General features: G+C 41.2%; 1 protein-coding gene and 1 pseudogene across 6 annotated transcripts in view; one reads left to right on the forward strand and one right to left on the reverse strand.

Annotated features, from left to right (window-relative positions):
• The window catches only part of ERG (ETS transcription factor ERG), a 285,662-nt gene that overhangs the window by 113,516 nt on the left and 148,039 nt on the right, over positions 1-24,107 (reverse strand). The window contains exon 1 of one of the 6 annotated variants that reach the window (XM_007968098.3): positions 9,084-9,265. The exons of 2 other annotated variants lie outside the window; for them this stretch is intronic. In XM_007968098.3, coding sequence (XP_007966289.1) covers positions 9,084-9,101 — 18 coding nt within the window. In that variant the 5' untranslated portion in view covers positions 9,102-9,265. Of the gene's footprint in view, positions 1-8,598; positions 8,929-9,083; positions 9,266-24,107 lie in introns of those variants that run through there. 3 more of the 6 variants (XM_037984801.2, XM_073010602.1, XM_073010604.1) reach the window with 3 other exon arrangements.
• LOC119619305 (small nuclear ribonucleoprotein G pseudogene) lies at positions 13,394-13,717 on the forward strand (annotated as a pseudogene).

Genomic DNA, 24,107 nt, shown 5'->3' on the forward strand with positions numbered 1-24,107 from the left:
TTTTATGTGAATATAAATATGCTTCCAGTTTAGGAGTTCACACAAGATGAAGTGAAAAGTTAGAACTCAAAAGGAGATGTGTAGTGACTGCTTTTGCTGACTTTTGCCTGGCACAGGCCAAGCCTCCTGGTCCATCTTTTCCTTTGTTTTCTTTTCCATTTTTTTTTTTTTTTTTTTTTTTTTTTTTTTTTGAGACAGAGTCTCGCTCTGTTGCCCAGGCTGGAGTGCAGTGGCGCGATCTCGGCTCACTGCAAGCTCTGCCTCCTGCGTTCACACCATTCTCCTGCCTCAGCTTCCCGAGTAGCTGGGACTACAGGCACCCACCACCATGCCTGGCTATTTTTTCATATTTTTAGTAGAGACGGGGTTTCACTGTGTTAGCCAGGATGGTCTCGATCTCCTGACCTCGTGATCTGCCCGCCTTGGCCTCTCAAAGCGCTCCTTTGTTTTCTTTATTCCAGATCAAGCTTGCAAATCTGCACTGTCCCAGATTTCCTGGGGTAAGAGAAGTGATTGTCTATGAGAGGCAGTTTGGAATGAATGAAAAGAGGTCTAGGAAGGATCCCTCAGCATTTAGGAGGTCCAGGAGGGGTCCCCCTAATCATCATTGTTGTCCTTTGTGTTTTTCAAGCCTCCTTCCAGGTGGATAGCGATTGCAATGAGAGAGAAAGAGTATGGAAGGAGAATAAGAAGTATAGGGAGATGCAGAAGGTAACAACGCCCTGATTGTCTCCTTCCAGGACCTGCTGTGCATAGTGTCGGGTGAACTCACCAGAAAGCATTTCCCAGCCCTGTTTTAAGCAATCTCCAATGCAGATCAGGTGCTTGTGAATAACTGGGAGCGCATTGTTTCTGTCAGAGATCTCACTTTATAATGAAGAGATAAAAACATGTTCATCACAGGAAAATGGACAAACTGGCTACTTGAAAACAAAATTCAATTCACAAACTGTTGCAGAAATTGAAAAATAAAAAGGTGGGGGGAAATGCTTTTCATAGATTCCCTGATTTTAGTCTTAGAAGAAAAATGTATTTGGCTTGAATGAACAGGAAAGTTAACTAACTTTGATTGAGGAGTTTATGTGTGCCATGTACAGTTCTGGATTCTTTCAACTTGGTGAATCTCACCATAACCCTGTGAAGTAGGAACTATCACTCTACTCATTGCACAGATGGAAAAGCCTACCTCCTGTGAGGCTGTGGCTTGTCAGAGGTGAAACGGCTGGGAAGTAGAACAGCCAGGGTGTGAACCCCCAAAGCCAGGTGGGAGTCCATTTCCCCTGCCCATGGCAAGGGACCCTCCCCAGTTTCAGGATCCGATAGGGGCACTGCTGTTAGCTCCCCACGTCCTGACGGCAGCACAGTCATCAGATGGTCACCGTGGAGAAGGCAGAGCGGACCACCTCCATTTTCCTATAAGGGAGCTAGGACCAGAAGAGGTGCATTCACCTGGGGAAGTCCTGCAGCATCAAACTAAAGCTCCAGGCCACCCTCTCCCAGACAGGCCTCTTTCCACTTCCCCTTACCAGCGGCTGTATCACAGAAGATAAGGCCAATCCCTTTTCCACAGAGGCTATTTTAAGGATGCCACGAAGAAATACAGAGTACCAAGTGCCTCCTTGGGCCAAAGATAAAAGTGGGCTGTGCTCTCCGTATTCAGCCTTCATGTTTTCGACGCTCTCTGGAAGGTCAGGGAAGGCACACATGTCGTATGGATCCAAAGAGGACTATGCAATGCAAAACCACATACTTTTTTTTTTTTTTTTTTTTTTTTAACTTGGAGCAATGTCTTGGGACATCTACCTCAAATTGTGACACAAACTAATTGTGTTGACAGATTCTGAAGGGTTGTTTCAACAGTTTCTTCTTCCTCAAAGGTGAGCATCATGTGCTCACTGTCAAAATTAAAAAAATAAAAAAGATGCAATAAAACCCAAAGAAACCCAAAGAGCATGGACATGAGAAACTCACTGCTGGCTGGTGATTTGAATGAATGGCCTTGGGGGCAACGTGACTGTGGAGGGAGGAGAAGGGTCCTGTCTTCACTGTCAATACTTGGTAAATTTATATAAAAAAAAAAAAAAGAAATCAACACATGATTTGCTATACTGTAATTTCATGACAGCAAGGGAGATTTTAAATCATCAAGGCAGAAGGATTTAAAAGTGGAATGTGTTACATGCAAGAGTGCGGGATCTTTGCATAATGTTATTATATTTTCAAAAATTCAACAAGCATTGTTTTTAACAAATGTGTTTAAAGTAACAGCCCTGATGTTAATGTTATGATTGGATTCTGATGTGGCACTTTAAAAATAAATCATTTTGCTTGGCCTTGGCATTTCTTTTCAAAATGTCTCCGTACTTATCTGTTTACAACAGCAGATTGCCATTCTTCCCAGAGTTTAATTCCATGAACACCCTGCTGAAAGACTTGTTAAGGCCTTATGGAAAACTCTGACCTGCGTGTTCATTATTGACGCCCAAGACGAGTGTAAGGAAGTTGATACTTGGGATGAGGAAATTTAAATCAGCAGCTGATCTGGAATCTGGAAGCACTGCCTCTTGGATCTCACCAAATATGGAAAGAATTCTTGTCACTGAGCAAATATAGAATTCAGTGCTAGGGTTTTTACCTCTTGAATTTTCTAGAACTTTGTTTTGATTAGCCACCTAGAGTATAAGAACTGCTGCCTACGGGATTTTTCACAGAAGAGGAGATAACATAAAGTACCCAGCAATAATAATTTTCATTCCCCAATTATTTAATGTGTCTCCATAAGACTTAATACATCATGTTTCTCTGCACAGTAATTCGCTATTTACAGCTACGGTGAACAGCAGGAAAAAAGAGATCAGGTGGTGATAAAGAGAAGGGAGACAGATTTGTGTGACTTGTGTAAGTCACTTGGCCTCTCTAATCCTTTTCCTTATCTGTGAGAAAGCAGCAGTACCCAGGCTGCTGTGAGGATCACATGAGACACTGTGAGAGTTCAGCACAGGGCTTGGCACACAGCAAGCAGTTATTAGGATGATGTTAGTTTGGATTGTGAATTCAAGCTACTTTTTATACTTTCTTAAACATCAATTTAAGTCCATTTTAATTAATGTTATTTTACTAGGAGAAATGCCGCTAAAAACATAAGAATCCCATTTGAAGTCTACAATGATGATTACATTACTCTGATATCTTAATTTCAAATAATTAAAATTAAAATTTATGTTTTCAACAAGTGCTTATTGAACCTCTACCCTTTGCCAGTCACTGTTGAGGACACAGAAGAAATGGATAAGATATCACTAAAAACAGCTTCTGCGATGTCAGTGGGTACACATAAATTATTCACACTCAAAAACAAACACCAGCGAAGCTGGGAGAATGTGCTGACAAGAAAGAAAATGAAGAGTGGGAGAGCGGACAGACGGGAATCGATGTTAAACTTTATAAAACATGTCTTGGCCAAGCTCAATAGGGGAAATATGTGGAAAGTAAGCTAGACCAAACAGGGAATAAAAGTATAAATAAGAAAAAAAATCCAGAGGTCACACTGGGCCACTAGCCAAAATGGGTTCACAGCAAACAAACAAAAAAAATGTAATGAAATACTAAAATTAAAGAAGTACAAATAAAAATGAGATTCTGTTCTTACCTGTCAGAATGGCAAAGATTCAAAGAGTAAAATATTCGGAGTTGTTATAGGTGTCGTGTGGAAATGGTCTCACATGTGGCTAGAAAAAGGGGGAACTAGTATAATCCTTCCAGAGAATAATCTGGTAATTATTTGTTAAATTGGCAAATATTTAAATTTGGCAAAGACTTAAAAACTATGTATACCCATTGGCTCAATAATTCCTTTCTAGGCACCGATACTAATAAAAAGTATTCAAAAAATTAAATAGATGGTGTACTGCAATATAATTAGTGAAACATCGCAAGCAGCACCACTTTATACACGAGGATATTGGTTACAAAAATTATAATACATATTTTAGATAGAATATAATGAGGCATAAAAATTCTGCTTATCAAAACATTTTAGTCACATGGGGAAATGCTTGTAAAACAATGCTAACTGAGAAGAGCAGGACAGCTAGGTAGCTATAAGGCCAAACAGATGCACACGGTGGAGAGACACATCCCAACTGTTAGGAATTTGCTGTGGTTGGTTAGGATCTGTTTTGTCATGACTTTTAAACATTTTGTCTACCATGAGAATTTTTTGTTTATAATTTATGCTAAAGAACAAGAAGTATTTTTTGCAATTCGGGAATAAAGCGGCCAGTGGGGTATTCCAGGGTGCTGTTCCTGTCCTAACCAGGAACGCGATGCAGCCGTAGGCCTCTGCCCTCCTTCAGCAGCCTCGGCTCAAAGCAGGACGAAGCCAACCCTCTCTGACTTAGCACCACCTCGGGCGACCCCTGGATGCTCCACCTGCCCCTTTGTGTGGTAACTTCCCTGCTACACCTTTAACAAGCACCCCTGCAAGCTCCCTCCTCCTTCCTTCCCTGTCCTGTGGCCACCCAGGCCCAGATGTACCCTGTCTGGGTGTGGGAGGCCACACATCAGAGCAGTCTATGGCTGTGGGCTTCACAGCTGAAGCGGGGCGGTGGGAAATGTTAAGAGGATTGAGTGCAGAGCCTGAAAGACAATACGGTAGAAAAGGTTACCTCCACTGGGGGGCGTCTGATGGCATCTGTCATTCATTGAGGATTGGTGCAAGACAGGGTAGCCATTATGATCCCATTTTACAGGTGAGGAAACTGAGGTCAAACAGGCTAGCTCCCTTGCCCAGGGTCACAACAGGAAGGAAGCAAATGCAAGTGTGTCTGTGGCCACGTAAGGTGAGAGAAGTGCGGTCAGGGGTGGTCTGACAGAATCCCCAGGCCAGGGCGCAGCGGTCCTCTATCCTGTGGGATTGAAGGAGGGGACAAGGAGGCTCTCCTGGAGCATTTGAGGTAGCTCCAAAGAAAAGACCCCGCCAGAGCACAGTGTGCTACCAAACACTGGAACAGCCTGGAGACTGTCCCTGTCTCTTCTCTGAGGTTTCGCATTTCAGAGAAACTCTCATCCATCTGGCTTCCCCGTGGCCTTTACTCTGTGATTCTCTTATGTATCAGCTGTTAAACCAAACAGTCCGCCAAGTGGTTGGGATGCCAATAACAGCTTTGGGTCTCCACCCCCACGGAGGGAATCTTATTCTAAAGTTCTAACTGTATCAGTCATATTTTCCTGAAGACAACAGAAATGGTTGCTTCATTTCCTTATTTTTATGTATGCTTTTCTTCAAGAGTTGTTAACCTGTGTTTGTGTTTAAATAAAGATCTGTTTTGCAAAACAGAAATGTTATGAGATAATCACTTATAAAAGTAGATAATTAAGAAATGGTTCAGGCTCAGTACATTGTCTGAGAGCATTGCAGTCCTGCACTGTATTTCATGTGGAAAAAAAAGGCCACAGATTGAGCCATTGTCACTCCTGCTTTCCGGGGTCACTGAGTCAGGGTGCCTGGCGTGCGTGGGTGCATGCACACACAGGTGGAAGGCTAGGGAGAAGCGTGCGGTGTGCACAGAGGGCAGCCTGGATCACAGAGCTGCCCACGACCAGGAGCAGCAAGTTGTTTTAAAGTAGTGGCCTATAAAGCCACTTTTCAGCAAGGACAGATACTCAGAGCATACTCTGAAATGACTTATGCATAGCAAGCCAGCGGCATTTTGCCCCTGGCCTTCCTTCCATACTCCTGGAATCCCCCCAAAGTAACAAGGACTGACGCAATTCATATTTCACTTAGCCAATGGGTTGATGAAAAATCATATATCTGTAGCTATTAAACTCATTAATCACATCCATCAAAATTCTATGAGGAGTTAACTTTCTTCATATAACTCTTAGTCTTAAGTTTCCTTCACATGTGATAGCAAATGTTCAAGGAGTGCAAATGTGCAAACATGGCGTATATAATGCAAACTTTATGTCTTTAAATGAATAAAATCGAGTCCTATCAGGTCGTATTTCAATTACCATCAAACCTTCCAACCTCTGTTAATTCAAAGAAAGTAACTTCTTCAGGCAAGTCATGGAAGTAGTACTAGGGTGCCCTCAGATCTCCACCAAGCCTTGTTAGTAACTTTCCACGTCCTGATTTTTAAGATGCTTTCCCCTAACGCTGCTGCCGGCTGCTGGCTCTCTCCACATCCTTCAATGTCAGGTCTCTGTGATGACGGAAAATCCCCCACATTCCCTTTTGACACAGTAAGGATCTTTCTAGGATCAGAACTTGCAACCTGGGGTTCATGTTCTCCTTAAAAGGTCTGGGGAGAGAACTGTATTTCTGTTGTAATTCTATGTATTTCTTTTTGTGCACCTGAAAGTATTACTCTGAGAAAGGACTGTAGGCTTCATTAGACTTCCCAAATTGCAGATGGCATTAAAAAAAAAAAAAAAAAAAAAAAAAAAGGAATCAGGAAAGTCTTTGGGAAATTAGGCTAAAACTCCTAACTGAAGCACAGTCAGGTTTTCAGGGCAACAGCAGGATTCCTGGAGTCTGTAGCAAACACTGAGCTGTTTGTGCGGACAGTGGAGCCGGTGAGGTTCAGCACCTGTCAATATTGTCAGATGTCACCAACGCCCAAGGGAAGCACCAAAACCGATCCGTGAATTGTCTGCAAACCATCAGCTTTGTTGCTTCCAAGTCTTTACTAGAACTCTTCAGCTGATCTTAAAATTCACAGACACTTAGATGTAAATGAGCACTATCACATAAGTTCCCAAAATTCCTTTACTTCTTCCAGTTGAAATATTTTGTTCCCAATTTCAAGTTGCCAAGGAAAAATGATGGTAAGAATCACAAAGACTGGATAAGAATATTTAGCTTTTCATAGTGTCTCATAGGGTCTTACAAATGTTAATGCAAAAAAATTAAAACTCCACTCAAATACAGAAAACCAACAACAAATTCAGAGCATGTGATACCTAATCGACTAACTGATTTATTTACTGAAACAACAACAAAAAAACAGAGTGCATTGGAGACTGGAAATTGCCTCCATGGGGGACTGTTTCCTAATTCCAGTGGACAGCCATAATTTTCCCTACGCTAATTTGGGCTTTGCGCTAATGTAATTAAAACTGTAGTCAACAGACTCAGGACCTCCTTTTTCCACTCTATAAACAAGGCTGTAAAATCATCTCATTACTTTACCCAGGAAATCTAACAGAAACATGTCTTAAAGGAAGTCACCTATAAAGCGGGACTATTTTAACAGAAGATTAAAAAAAAATTCACCTGCGGCATTCTAAAGGTTCACTTGGGTACGTACAATAAACACATAATGCAATGGAATAAAATGTTAAATCAAGCATAGTATCTTAGACAAGTGTAAACTATTATTTCCAAAAAATCATTCAGAAAATCAAAAAATATTCAACTTTCAAAATAGCTTCATGTATTCATAAATATATATTTTAAATTAAACAGTATAACATATTTGGATGTTTTGCAAAATGTACCTACCTTCTAAAGGATGGTCTGTTATTTCAATGTCCTTTTTAATGCACTGATTTTTGGGGGAAAAAACATATAAGATTGTACCCAAGCTATTCAAGATTGACACAGAATATTTGATTTAACAAACACGAATATAAATAAGGATGAAAACAAGAACAAAAAAAGATAGCAATTTTTGTCACAAAATCAAGTAATTTCTATTCATGCAGCTAAAAGTAGGGCACATTAACCCTCAATTTTATAATTCCTTTCTACAGGAGCCATATTTCAGCAGATTCTAATCCTTGAAACCAAAGAAAGAAAAGTCTCTATAAGGTGAAAGTTCTTGGTACACAGGTTTTTAATATATTATTGAACACACCTTGAGAAATAAAAGCTGAACTTCTGAAACACAGTTTCTATGGTACATATGAGTCAAATCTAATACAAACATTTCAAATTATGAAAATACCAAACCAAAGAATATTTTTGAAAATGCCTTGGCCCAATTCTGGGCAAACTTCCATTTTCTTATGCACTTTCTAACGAACTGAAAGCCTCATGAAGCCTCATGAAAACACCACCAAATGCTTTTCACCTTCATGCAGCAAAACTAAAGACATGCAACAAACACAATTTTCTTTTTCCTCCACTCAGTATCTGCTTTTGCTGCTGATTTTTTACATTTCTACAAATGTCATGAAGATATGGTGGCCTTTAAAACAACAGAACAAACCCCCACTCAAGACTGCATGCTCCTAGACTTGCAGTCACCATTAAATTGGCCTCATTTCCAGGAATCAGGCCATATTTAGGATTGTACCTGTGCAGATAGACCTCCACATTAATCTCTATATGCTATCTACTAAAAACTTAGGCAAGGAAACGCATCAGACCAAACACCCCAGAGCACAGAGAACTGACCGGCCATTGCTTTCCAATCCCCGCAAACCTAACCATCGCTAGGAAGAAATCTTACTCACGGTGCACAGAGAGCAGGTATTTTATTGAAGATAAACATAGAACAAACCAAATTACCCCCATTTGAGTTACGAGAACACTCAGTTCTCAGCATGGATGTCCCCCAAATCAAGTCAACATTTGCGTCCCATTACCAGCAGCCACTTGCCGAGTATCTCTTCGCTTCCATGGGGACTGCCTGGCATCCCTGATGCTAAGGAGCCACCGAAGAACCTCCAAATGTCCGACATTCACAAACCCATCTTTTGCTTTGACCTGACCCTTCAACCTCTCCGAGTCTGCTGCCTTTTCTCAGACACACATCCAGGCACCGTTAGGGATAGTTAGAGAATTAGAAGATTCAGAAGCGCTCCGAAAAGCCTTTCCAAAAGTAATCCACAGCACTCAACAGTGAATTTAGAAACCCCAATTTTTTTCTGAGTTTGAAGTTTTTAAGCCTTGCGGATGGTTGGAGTAGGAAAAAGGAAATTTACTAGGCAGTGCAAAGGAAATCTTGTTGTCCTCTATTGTGGCAGTGGGGGTGTTGCCCAACCCTAACTTATCTGCCTTGATAAAGGAAACCAAAGAAAAGAGTAACAAGAACAAGATTTTGTCAAATTAAAAGGAACCCTTTCCTTACCTTAATAGTGCTGGCCATAATGCAATCAAGTTTATTGATCGTTAATAAATGTTAATAATAATTATTGCTTCTCTCTGACCAGAAAGTAGTTTTGATGAGGTTGTTTAGAGCGGATGAGATTGTGCTAAGTCTGGGAAATGAAGTCAGCCAATGGCAGGAAGAGGTTTCTATTGGTCCTGGCTGTCCAGCCCAAAGAAACAGGATATTTGGGAGTGGAGAGATAAGAGACCCTGAAAACAATGTTGTTTTTCTTGATGATATGCAGCCAGGAGATTTTTTTTTTTTTAATTAAAAAAAGAAAAGGCATCAATTGGGATGGGGACTGCCACAGCAGGTGTGACCGGTGTGCCGCCGTGTGACACACTGCACTGAGAACAAGGCAGGATGCAGATGTGATGGGACTCCGCATGGCTTCACATGGGCTGCGAGCACCTTGGAGCCAAGGCCTTGAGGGCACCCCACTGCCCCGGGTGCCAGTCTTTCACAGGCCAATTCTTCGCAGAATTACTAGGACAGAGGACTTGAGCTCCTTTCTCCTAAAAGGAAACTTTGCAGGTGGTGTTTATTTCATGTTAATAGATGGCCATGTTCAGTAACAGCCATTGCTTGGCTGATTTTTAACAACCTATATTTATTCAACATTTCATATGAGTGTTCCAGAACAGTTTCATTTTCTCCTTCCAAATCCTTGCACTTTTTATTTGCTCTACAACAAAGCTGTTGAAAACGCAAGGACTCTAGGCTTATAGTAAACAAGAAAAATAAAGAGGAAAAATAAACCTACCCAAGTCTTGTTTTCAAGTATTTACTTAAAATCCAAATAACTGAAAGGACTACAAATGTCCTGGAATGTCAGTGAGCTGGTCTCACTCTGACAGACATCCATGTTGCAGACAACAGAACCTCATAGAACTTTTGGCTACCCAGAGATGCCATGTGAGGGCCCCATGACATGTTTAAAAACCAAGCTATAAGTTCAGGGTCACAGGTCTGTTTTCTCCTCGAAGGAAGTACAGCAAATGCAGGCCTGAACATTCCTTAGAGGGTTTCAGGACTCTAATTACTCATTTTCAGGAAATTGCTTGGAAGAAACATTTTGCTTTGAATCTAGCTACAGGAACGCAGGACCCATAAAGAGGTGTGGTCTCAATAGGGACCCGAAGAACACAATAGACCAAATCCTGAGTCATCTGAGTCATCTGGCAATTCCTGGTCGCAGAGTTAGACATTCAGTAAATGGATTTCACTCAGACTTTAGGCCAGCATGTTTCAGAGTTCTGCCCACCAGCCCAAGCCGTTCTGGCTTTTATCATATACCTCTGATTTATCACCTCATGTTAGGAGAGAAGAAGGAGGAGAAGGAGAAACATAAGGAGGGAAAGGGGGAGGAAGGAGAGGAGGAGGAGACAGGGAAGAGGGCGAGAAAAAAAGGAAGGGGAAAGGAAGGAAGGAAGAGAGAAAGAAGGATGGGAAGAAGGAGGGAGGGAGGGAAAGAAAGAATGAAAAGGAAAGAAAGAGAGTATATTGTAAGAAAATCATTCTGTGAAAATCAGAACTTAAGTTCTCAGCACCTACATTATGAGGGGGTGTTGATTTCCGCTCTTTTCATCTCTGAACAATGAATAAGATGGCAGGCTGATTAAAATTTTGTTTCCCCGAAAATTTCAAAGTCCTGAGCTGTTTTATCTGGGCAGCTTCCACTAGAATTCTGGAGTGCTGAGGAGAAAAGCTCTCTCAGCTTCCCCGAGAGTCCTTGCTTTTTGTTCTCTCCTAAGAAGCATCAATGTGAAATGTTAACTGTGGCCCCCGCATCATGTGACGCCCCATTATGCATTTACCAAACACCAGTTTTAAATAAGATGAACGCTTTGCTAACAAAATAGCCACGGGAGAAAACCCTGCGTGGTCCCGCCTCACCCACGCCTCCTGGTTGCTAATCCAGCCCTCAGTTGTTTCCTGCAGCAGGAAAGATTAGCATTTCTACCAGGACCTAATACTTCAGTGATGATTTGACCCGAACTCCCTGGTTCTTGCCTAATGCAAATCAAACTGTGAAGAGTGGGATTTCTTACCCCTCTATTTTGAAATAATTTCCAACTTACAGAAAAGCCACAAGATAATACACAAAACTCCTAATACCCTTCTCCTGGTTAACTCTGTCTGCTGGTGCCACTGTACATCATTTGCTCCACTTTCTCTCACACACGCTCGCTCTCTCTCAATCTCTGTCTCTCCCTCCCATATTTATTTACGTATAACACACATGCAGGCATATATCCTTCATTTTCTAATTAATAAAAATATTATTTTCTAAGAGACAAATTTATTTATTGGATACTAAAAAAGAGAAAAACAGGTGCTATTATTTGATCAATATTCGAAAGTGATCTAATAAAAAGTTAATTTGGGGATACTGAGTGGTAAATTCTGTTCCAAAATTTTACAAAGGAAACTCTTCCTCATTTCTTTTTTTTCTTTTTTTTTTTTTTTTTTTTTTTTTGAGACAGAGTCTCACTCTGTCCCCCAGGCTGGAGTGCAGTAGGCCGGATCTCAGCTCACTGCAAGCTCTGCTTCCCGGGTTTACGCCATTCTCCTGCCTCAGCCTCCCGAGCAGCTGGGACTACAGGCGCCCGCCACCTCGCCCGGCTAGGTTTTTGTATTTTTTTAGTAGAGACGGGGTTTCACCGTGTTAGCCAGAATGGTATCGATCTCCTGACCTCGTGATCTGCCCGTCTCGGCCTCCCAAAGTGCTGGGATTACAGGCGTGAGCCACCACGCCCGGCCACTCTTCCTCATTTCTAATGACAAAATGATTGATTGATTCCTGTCGTCTTCAAAGAGAATAATTCTTGATGTTTCAAATGGCATCATAGCATCCAAGCCTGGTAATCTCTGAGTATTTAATGTAAAGTGTTTTAAAAAAAGAACAAAAAAAAACCACTTTGACTCTTGATAGCACAAGGCACAATTTTTTTTTTTTTTTTTTTTGAGACGGAATCTCGGTCTGTTGCCCAGGCTGGAGTGCAGTAGTGGTGCAATCTCGGCTCACTGCAAGCTCCGCCTCCCGGGTTCACACCATTCTCCTCCCTCAGCCTCCCGAGTAGCTGGGACTACAGGTGCCCGCCACCACGCCCAGCTAATTTCTTTGTATTTTTAGTAGAGACAGGGTTTCACCGTGTTAGCCAGGATGGTCCATGATCTCCTGACTTCGTGGTCCACTCGCCTTGGCCTCCCAAAGTGCTGGGATTACAGGCATGAGCCACCGCCTCTGGCCAAGGCACACCTATTAACTAGAATATAGTAGTGCAGAAACCGTTTCCCAAACATTATCCTACGGGGAAATTATCTTAAGATGCAGATACCACTTTAGCTTTCCTCACCCATACCCCAAGTCTATGCTATTAAATGTCCTCATCCCTACACCACCCAGCAGCCTAAGAACCAGGATGCCTTTCCCACCTGATACCTCCTCTCCCTAGGGAAAGATATCCTCCAGGTCACCACATAGACCAAGTTAGGGGGCAGTACGGCACCCGGCCCCTATCTGAGGCCCATCCAGGCCCAGCCTGTCAGGACAGGGTCCTTTTCCACTCTCCCTGAGATACGGCAAATACCACACTAGACCAGCACAGCCCACCCAGTGACTGTAGGCAGAGAACCTATGAATAAAGTGTACATTTCCATTGTGTGCTTCTCCTGCACAAACCCATCTCCTGTGAATCTGCCAAGACCTTTCACTAGTCTGCTCACGTTTTACTCCAAAGAAAGAAACAAAATAATATAAAATAAATATACCATAAATTCACTGTCACAATAAAAGAAGCACTATTTTTATTTATCCTAAAACCTTTTCTTCCCATTTTCTAAAGATTGAACAAGTTCTCATTCTTTTTCCCTTACTAACTTCTCTGTATGGAATATGGAGAGGAAGGTCAGGAGCTGAGAACACTCTGAATGACAGCCACATGGTTCTCAATGTGATACACGTGCAGAGCAAAGACAGGAGACTCATCTGAACCTCCATATCTGCGAGGACACAACAGAAGATTCACTCATGACTCATTCATGTCTTTATCCCTCCCTTATACATCCATACAGTGGAACGCCCACCCTCCTCAAAAACATTGCAGGAAAATGATGTAGTAGATGAGCACTTAGCAATACGGAAAACTGCTCTGATATCCTACCTGGCTAGTTAAAAATCACAGTATATAGGAGAATTATATCATAGACCCATTTTGTTAAAAAGGCAGATGGGGGTGGCCATGCATTCCGTTCCAAGGCATCTGTGAACCTGAGGAACAGACACCATGAGCGAAGCTCACCTTCCTGAGTTGAAAAATGAAATTCAATGGTGGCAGACATGTCCAAGGAATATTATGGGGACTTGATCCCTTTCCGAATCTTGTGATAGATGAATGTGTGGAGATGTCAACTAGTTGGCCGCAGAACAATATTGGAATGGTGGTAATATAAGGAAATAGTATTATCATGTTAAAAACTTTGGAATGAGTATAAATAATGGCTGTTCAACAGAGAAACCCACGTCCCCTCTCCAAAGGGCCTGTTTTACTATATGTAAAAATTAGGTCATGTATGTTTTTGTATTAGACTTTTTGTTAAATAACCTTTTGTAACAGTCAAAAAATAAAAAATAAATAAAAAGGCAAAGTAAAAATATTGACAGCTATATATATTACAATACTACTGGCAGAGAAGCTTCTTGTTTTTTTCCCCCTCTTCTTTGCTTCACTTATATTTTCAAAACATAAATTTGTAATAAACATAAATTATATCCTCATATAAAAATACATAACATGCAATATTGTACATTTTTGTAAATGTCTGAAAAATACAGGCATGTTCTGGAAAAAGTGCAGCCCACAATACTTGTAGGAGTCAAATCTTTTATGCATGCATACCCAAATACATGTTCTTTTTTAAATGTCTACAGCAAGCATTGAGCTCTTATTATTATTATTTTCTCATTTTATTAAGAAAACCCAGAAACGCTCATGAGTTTTGTGGAGGCCATCTATGCAGCATTAATCCATTCAGGTGATATTAATGGCATGCCTTTTCCTGCCAGGAACTCCGGTAGGCACTCAGGAAGCCAGGATTACAGGGCTCTATCCAGTTACCACGTGTCTTGGCATTCGGGAAGCCTATCTCAGTCTCCTCAAATTCTGCACACGTAAAACTTCGAGCCTGGGAGCAACCCATGAAATGCAGGTTTTTAATGACAAAACAATAGGATAAAAGTGCTGTACATTGTCCTTAAGATGACACATGAATTTAAAATGCATAGTGTTTGGATTATTCATGAGAGCCCTGCAAGAACGACGTCCCAAGGATTTTTGCCAGGAACATGCCTGAGATTGTAGATAAGAATCAAGCATCTGGGGCTGCCGCACAATGGAAAACTCCAGCACTCTGTGGAACTTTTCCATCTGCAGCAGTTGGTGGATTTGCTTGAGAACATACGCGGCATTAAGACACTCTCAGCCCTCGAGGGCACCCAGTCAGTGCTGTTTAAGGACGGCTTTTTGGTTCACATCATACTTCGTGATTATAGCTTCACTCCATTGGATACAACTACGTGAGTACGTGTGTATGAGTGTGTGAGTGTGTGTATGAGCATGTGTGTGTGGGGAGGGGGGGTTTGGGGGAAGTGCCATATCCCCCAGCAGCACATTAAGAAATAATCCAATTACAATTTAAATAACCATTGTTTCAACACTTTCTCTAAGTGGTGAATGTATTCTTCAGTCTCTTGGTTGATCTGAACTAACAGAAACCAAGGAAGCTGTTATCACATACCAAATCCTCAACTTCTCAACAGCAAGTTGCAATTTCCTTAATATTGAAGCACACGTCAGTTCAGTTCTATCAGCTCACATGGAGCAATGATTTCAATAAACACAATTTCATAAGCATCCCACACATTCTCAAGTTTATGCCAATTTTGCTCTTACTCAACTCCATATGACTTTAAAAATGCAGGAATATTAAAACCATTATCAAGGACTCCAAATATGCCAATGTACGATCTGTGGTTTTAAGAAAGAAATCTAAGAGGAGAGTAATTATTTTGTCACCATTATTTAGTTTAAAAGAAAATTTAAATGTATTGTTCCAATTATTAGGCTTCTCTATATAATTTGGAAACCATTAAATGAGTTTCAACTTCTTTATCCATGTAACTGGGTATAGCTGAGCATAGATGTTACAGACATCACGGTGCCACTGGTGCCCATAAGGCTTGGTATACCCACAGGGCATATCATTAAGATTCACGAAAGTATCTGACTAGCATCCCCCTCTACCCCCGACTCAGATCCAAAGTATGCTTTCCCAGGTACTGTCCCCTGTCACCATCCTTGGCCGAACTGACAATTTATCCCAGGTTGTTGAAATTAATTTTGTTTGATTTCTAGCCAGAATTTTAAATGATTTTTTAAGAACTGTGTCAATCTCACCTATAAGATACTAAACAGCATCACTTGTTTTTGTCTTAATCTATCACTATTTTATGAATTATTTTCAAAGAAAATACAGATTACTTCTTAAAGACAGATCATAAGTGGCACTACAATAGTATTCAACTAGAGAAATTCATGGAGAAGCCTGCATTAATAATTTTTCCTGCTGCTTCCTAAAATCGGCTTTTAGTTTTCGGTTGAGGTGGACTTTAATTCAACATTACCTCATCTGATGATTTATTTGCTAATTTATTTCTATCACAAATGGAATCAGAAATGAAGCAAAGGCAAAAAATCTTTGCCACAAATTCATTTATATTTGCATGAGTATCACCAGGCTACCTGCGGATGCAATGAAGCCCTGTACCTGTGCTTGAAGTCAGGAGCACAGGACACTGGGAGGCTGTCTCAGCGCAGTAACTGCTACACGGAACGCTCCACACGGTATCCTCTCCGCCAGAGCCCTCCTCATCCCTCACCCCCTCTCCACACCTCACCCTCTCCACACTGTATCATCTCCTACTGCAAGCAACGCAGAGGACACAGAGGTGCAGCTGACGTGAAGGCAGGCCAGTTCTTTTCCAACTCACTCATATGAAAATCTGTTAAATCCTGTTAAATGCACCGACTTGAACTGAAACGATGATGTCAGTAAATTGGTTGTTGTCATCTGATGCCCACACAGATCTCAGCACATGTTTTGGGAAAGGCTGCAGTGTTCAAGGGGTACTAGAAATGCTCTTTCTGAGTGGACTGGCCGTGATAAGTCAAAAAATATTATAGCCGATTAGGGATAAATCATGGTGTTCCCACTGCGCAGTTGCCTGGTGGAGATTATTCCAGCTTTTATTTACAGCTATAAAAATAATCCTGCCTCAAGGATTTTAGGAAGCAACCACCTCCTGCCCAAAGAACTACACTGCATTGTTGACTTGCCAGCTAGAAACCAGACGTGAGCTGTGCACGGAAGTTCCCTTTGAATGGCTTGGATTGTTGTCACTAGAGGGTGCTAAACGTCCCTCAAAAAGGCCTTTAGAGCGCATACTAGTATGCCTCATTCTTGATTTAAATTCTTTGAATTGACGTTATTTCACCAAGTGGTCTCATTTTTTACTTGTTAAAATTAAGATCTAACATTTATAATGCAGAAATGGGTTTTCTTTTGGAAAAATCTGAATTCTTCATTATTATAGAACATAAAGAAATATACATGTTTTAGGAGTAAAGATGAATGACACAGATCTGAATATAAGATTCAAGGCATAAATCTGGGGGGTGAGACTTGACCATGCAAATTGTATAATTGCTTTATGCCACTGTTAATGATTTTAAAGCCTGAACAATTTTCCACTTTACAATAATTTTAGATTGTTCGATATGTTGCCAAATGTGAGTTGCATCAAATTCGGTAAAATTACAGGCTGTTTGTTTTCTCTGTACACAATACTGATGTCAGGGCTAGTGCCCGCCTAAACTCAGAAACGAGTAGATCCTTTCCAGAAATAAGTGTTATTGGAGGAATATGGATTATACTATAATACAGCAGATGTGAAAAATCCCTCATGGTCCCTTCCTTTCTCAAAAAGACCGCGTAGTATTTTGGAATATGCATGGAGTATATCGCTTCTAAAAATGGTACTTTATGTATATATGAAGTAAAATAAGCCTTAAAACTTCATATGCAGATTTTCTTGAAAATATTATATTTTTACACTTATTATACATTTACACTGACTCTTTGGTCATCAAAACATTATACACTTAAGCAAAAAGAAATATAATCAATTTTGCAACTTTCCTCTTTCTGTCTTTGCTTGTACTTGAAAATATCTGCAGTATTTCCTTTTCTCTCCCCTCCCACTTTGGTTCATATACCAAGGAATCGTGAGGTCAATGGGTGACAGTTGTTTGTTTGTGTTCAGGGCTGTCGCGTAGGGCTGGGTGTGGGTAAGGTTCTGACTGACATCTGAAGAGGCTTCACCCACTGCAGTTTAGGATACATTTTCCTCTCGCTCTGCCAGTAGAACAGGGAGGCTCGTTTTCAATGTGTTCTACAGAAGGATAATTAAGGCAGTGTTTCATCTGCTCATCTGCTATTTTTAAAGGGAAACAAACATAACCTTTTCATGTGAGAGGCATCACAAACTAGATGGGAGCAGGCCTGGACCCTGTAACAGTCGTACATTCCAGTTCCAGCTTTGCTGGGGTGCAACTGCAGATAAAAGACGCTGGCTTGAGAAAAAGCGACCCTGGGCTCTGTACCGCCAGCAAGCACAATACGAATTGCTAATGATGAGCTGGCTTAGGTAGGAACTGAGGACTGTGAGTGCAGGGCTAACCTCTAGTTCACAGGAGGGGTTCACTGGCACGCACTGGAGGTGGGGAGCCTTCGTGATATGTCTCCGAATGGAAGAGTCCGTGCAGCATCCTGATAACAGGGACCTTGGCTTCATCCCCAACTGCTCGGTGACCCCAATGCGTCATTTAATTCATTTGTGCCAATTTTCCTTTTTCAATCAACCAGTAACTTTGCAGGTTTGTTCAAAGAAGAAACTAAAATGCACTGGAGATGGAAGGCACCCATCTTCCTGGAGCCCCAGTGCTGACACTGGGAGGGGAGCCCCAGGGATTCCCTCATGACTGTGTCAGTGATGGCCCTCAACAAGCACTTGCTGAATGGGTGAATGAATGAATGAACGAATGAAGCCGGTCACAGAGTCAGGAGTATCAGGGAAGAGCAATACTGGCTGTGTCAGTGGCTAGTCCAGGAGAGCCCTTCAAGAACCCAGAGTTTGACTTGAACTTGGGACTCCCCTGGGATAGGTAAGGTTCTCTCAACAGCAGTTGACAGGAGGGCACTGGGACGGGCCCAGCCAGTTTCAGTCCAGCCAGCTGTGGCTCCCCTGAAGGGATGTGGCCAGGCCCAGCTATGGCCAAAGCACCAGCCAGTCCCTCAGTTCTGAAGAGAATGTACCCAGCATGAGTGCCTTCATTTGCTTTTAAACTGCCTGCTGACCATCCACAAAGTTGATGATAGCTGGGACTTAAGTTGTGAGGAACCAATGGCTCCCCCATCACTCTCTCACACACACATATGCACATGCACATGCACACACACACAGACACACACACACATGCATGTACACATACACACACAGAGACATGCACATATACACATACACACACAGACATATACACAGAAGCACACACACAAATATACAGACACATGCATGCACACAGACCCACATACACATACACACAGACACACACAGACACAGACACACACATGTGAAAACACATACACAAAGACACACATACAGGCACAAAGACAGACAGACATAAACACACATACATATACACAGACACACATCTAAACTGACACACACATGCACACACAGACACACATACACACAGACATATGCACACAGACACACAGAAGCACACAAACACAGACACACACACATGCAGACACACACATACACACACAGACAGACACATATAAACACACACACACACGCACACACGTATATACATACAGACACACAGGCAAATACACACATATACACACACACAGACACACAGTGGATGGTATTGATATCTATGAATATATGAGAAAGAGAGACAGAGCAGGAGGTCATCTGCTCCCCACCCCTCTTCTCCCCACTGTCACCACCTCTCTCCCAAGTCTCGCTGCAGGCCCTTTGAGCTGTGGAAGTGGCTTTTTTGGGCTGTCTTCTCAGATTGGGTCATTGGGAAGTGAGGAAGGTAAATTTTCTCTAAGAGACCTCCCAAATCTGTATCTTATGAGATTTTTGTCTCAATAATTGAGCTAATATTACCTGTAAGCAAGTGGATAGTCAATAAAAAAAAAATACCAGCTGTAAGAACGAATGAATGAATGAGTGGATGAGTGGATGAGTATACATCCTCTATTTTGCTGGCATCGTGATAAGTTTGCAGCAGATTTATCTGGATTTCAATATAAAAGAATAGCTCGCATTTGTATACAGCTTAGTCCTTGTAATTTTCCAAAGTAACTCTGATTAAAATTATTTCCAGCCAAACTATTTAGGCAACTGGGTTGGTTTCACACGTACTTATTAGAAAGCATTAGAATGGTATATTGATTGCATTTCTAGACATTTGCCATGTCACCATGGCAACTGTATTTCCCAAGATGGCCCAGTAGGATTTCCCCTCATGCATAACCTTCTATAAAATGACACTGGCTTTGCTTCCATCAGAAAGTGAGGTCCATGTTCTCACTCTTGGAATCTGAGTGGGGCTGTGACTACAGCAGAAGTTCAGCTATGTGGCTTCCAAGGCTACCTCGGAAAGGTGATAAGAACTTCCACCTGAATAGAGCTTCTGCTTCATTTTCTTGGGAACAGCCACTCTTAAACCTCAGCCACCACATGGGGAGAAAGCTCAAGCCATGTGACGAGGCCATTTGTAGTTGTTCCGGGTATCAGTCCCAGCCCACAGCCAGCATCAACTCCCAGAGGTATAAACGAAGAAACCAAGATCAATCCAGCCCCAGCTGGCACTTGACTGCAAACCTATAAGAGACTCCAAGCAAATAATATCTATCTCAGCCCAGTCAAGCTCTGGAACCATGAGAGATTCTAAATAATAAAGTGATCATTGTGATTTTAAGCCACTGAGTCCTGGAGTGATTTGTTATACAATGACCGGGCATTGGCATACCATTGGAAGATTCCTTGCTTAAGAAGAAACTTTTACAACATTGCTACAGTGGAAAATATTCCTTCTGTACGATCATTCATCCATTCATCAAATCTTGATTGACATTGGCTATGTGCTAAGCATTGTCGGTCACTGGAGGTGCAGAAAAGAAGCAAAGCAGTATTCAGCCAAACAAACAACTTGCATATTGGATAGAGAGAAAAATATGCCAAAATACAACAGTATTTTGACCCAATGGAAAGGACCTAAGAAGGGAACATCAACAGTTCCTTCCTATTCTTTTCCACCCTTTTTCTTTCTGGACCCATTAAATGTAGAGGTGCCTCAGGGTCACTTTATCCCATGAGAGTAGGTACCCTCCTCCCCCAATCCTAACTTTGATCTTCACTCTACACCCAATGCCAGCAGCTCCCCAAGCTCCTCCATGCTGCTGGCACCCCACTCCCATTCTCTGGAAACATCTCTGCCTATCAACCTCAGATTACTTTCCCAAGGAGATGTGGGAAAACTTCAATTTTCCCCCCTGCGGCTTGCAGAGAAATGGGGGTGGTAAATGAGAAGCAGAGGGAGAGGGTGGGGATTCATTACCTTGAGTTACTAAAAAGAAAAGCCCTAGTGTTTAGAAGGCGCTGTTATTATTTTCTCTGAAACATTAGCTCCTAGAAATCAGGGGCTCTGTCCCTAGCATGGTCTCTAAGGCTTCCAGGACGCCCCGGGGGCTTCCCTCAGTCAATTTTGACTCTAATAAGAGCCATCTGGAAGGCTGCAATGGTGGGTCTCGCTGACCACTGGACAGGGCCTTCGCTGTGGGCACAGGGACGTGCACAGGTTCACAGAATGTGTCTCCCTTTCTGAGAACCATGGTCGTGTGTGCTCCTTTCCCAAGGAAAGCAGGAGAAAGAAAACCCACAGTCCTGAGTGGGATTCTCCACAAACATCTATAAAGCTTCTTTAAAGAAGTCAAGTTATCATAATTAAACTCACATATGGAATGCCTGCAGACAACGCGTTGCTGTTCCAATCCCAGGGAGTTAGGGCACCCAAAGCTCACCTCCCAGATGGAGCTAGGATTTGAGATACTGGATTCCACATTACTTAAAGCTGTTCAAGCTTTTCATCAGGAATGGAAAGCATTAATGCATCTCGCACGTCACTCTCTGTTTTATGGAATTCTTACACTGGGGAGCTCTTTTTATTTTACTATTTTTCTTTAACGGCCAGAACACTGAGAAGTTCGCAAAGACATTTTTCAGCTGCCTTCAGTGACCCTTAACTCAAGAGGTTTTGCCTAATCTGTAAATTGGAGTTGAAAATATTTCTGTACTTTTGGAGTGGGGAGCTTTTTGTCTTTAAAAGAGTGGAACGACACTAACAATAGGGCTATACATACACTGTGCTTCTTTGTCAGTTACTGCAAACCAAAACCAGATGTGAAGTATCAGCGGCTACCTCATAGTGACCCATGGAAGCTGAGGCTAATCCAGATCATTCTTAATAACTCAAAACTGCCACCTTTTAACCACCTAATTTTTTTCTCACTTACAAATGCAAAGAAAGGAATTGACAGTACACATTGAAATCCATTTTCCCCTGACCACTTACAGATTTTCTCCAATAAGAGCCAGGAATAAAAGCTCACTCCACTAAATCAAGCAGCCGTCATCTGAATACGCTTTACTTTAGGTGATCATCACCTTGAACAAACCAAGATCTGGAAGGAAGGTTTCTGATCTTTAACAAACCAAGATTTGAAAACTAGATATTCCTGTCATGACCTTTCCCCAACATTCAGTATGTAAGGGATTCATTGGATCATTAGATTGCTTATAAATGTAAGAAAACACAGAAGGTTTACTGTGAAGAAGTTAGAAACCGAACAAATGTTCCCCTAACATTGAAACCCCCTGAATTTTCAATAATTTTCCTGAATTTAAAGGTAATGAATATAAATGAAGAAAAAAATCAATAGATACAGGAATGATTCATAACCTTCCAAATGAATAAATCAATCATTCTACCCTAAATTTGAACATTCAATCAATATTTTGTCTATTTACTAAATCTAAGAGGAACTACTTTAACATAAAACTAAATATGAAATTATTTCCAACACTAGATATTGTGCTTTACCTTACAGCAGGCTCAAAGTGGAATGCTATGGGTCCAAAGCTAGGTATTGATTGATTTTTAATACCTACAAATACAGCAGTTACACTGTCATGCTACACATGAGACTTCCTACACTGAAATTAGACTATACATATGTAGAGATAAAAGATAAGACACAATCATATCATATTCCCTGAAATCTAATACTTTGGATGGTAAGATGTAAAGCACATCATGATTTAAAGTATCACTAGGAAAGAAAAAACAATTCTGCCAATCAAAATTCACCATAATACTTTCTAATCAATCAATTGTAAGACACATCCCAATGTTTGAGCAAGAATAAACATGTTAAAATTAACACAAATTGGTACACTTGTGATGCAACAAATCATAAAAGCACTAAAATGTCACTGCAATAGACCACAAGGTTTCTCAACCTTGGCAGCATCGACATTTCGGGTTAATTATCTGTTGTGGGGGCTGTCCTGTGCATGGCAGGATGTTTGCTAGCATTCCTGGCCTCTACCCACTAGATGCCAGTAACAGCTCACTGACTCCAATTATGACAACCAAAATTGTCTTTAGACACGACCAACTGTCCCTGAAGGTGCAACCAAACACTGTCCCAGTTGAGAACCACTGGAATAGAGCAATTCAGTTTTACCAGCCTTGTAATATAATTGTGTGTGGGCAGTGTGTGCATGACACGCTGTCAGCCAAATGGAAGGTATATTGTCACATGGAATATATTGACCTGAAAAACATCACATAAACCAACAACTGGTACATATACAAGAGTGTGTCCTGCCCATCCTAACCCACCCAATGCAAAAGATCCTGGATGACCACGAGTCACCATCACAGGAGTTTACTATCCATAAGTGTAAACCATCCAAGAAAAGTGAAAACAGATTAAAGAAAATAAAAATAAATAAACCACCACACGATATTTGGGCCTAGCCAGATAACAACAATGAAAAAATGTAATATTTTGCAGCATTGGCAAGAATGTGAAGGAAAGAGCATTGACATTCATGTACAATGGGAATAAAATAATTTATCCTTTGACTCCGTGATTGATATTCTAGAAATCCATTTTTTAAGAAATACTTACAATAGACAGTTATAAGTACAAAGAATGTCCGCTATTACACACTCAGTAACAGTAAAATATGAAAATAAACTATGTCTTTCAATCAGATATTGGATAATTATACTACACAGTAGTAAGAAGAATGAGATAGATATTAATGTACTGCATAGAAAATATTCAAAGTATAATAAGTTTTAGAAAATTATCACATATGTATATTAGTATAAACAGAGAAAACATCTTAAAATACAAATTTCAGTTTTGAGGTTAGGATCATGGAGTAACTGTCCCCTTTTCAAGTCAAACAGTTGAGAAAATTTGGGATAAAACAAGTGTGTGCTACCTTTGTAATCAGATGAAGTATTTTAAACTAATTCATATTTCAACATAGAAATACTGAAATGCCAAGAAAATTTAAATATATTAATTAAAACTTACGGGCCGGGTGCAGTGCCTCACACCTGTAATCCCAGCACTTTGGGAGGCCGAGGCAGGCAGATCACAAGGTTAGGAGATAGAGACTATGGTGAAACCCCATCTCTACTAAAAATATAAAAAGTGGTTGGGCATGGTGGCGTGTGCCTGTAATCCCAGCTACTTGGGAGGCTGAGGAAGGAGAATCGCTTGAAC

The sequence above is a fragment of the Chlorocebus sabaeus genome, chromosome 2 (genome assembly GCF_047675955.1).
Source record: "Chlorocebus sabaeus isolate Y175 chromosome 2, mChlSab1.0.hap1, whole genome shotgun sequence".
Taxonomy (NCBI): domain Eukaryota; kingdom Metazoa; phylum Chordata; class Mammalia; order Primates; family Cercopithecidae; genus Chlorocebus; species Chlorocebus sabaeus.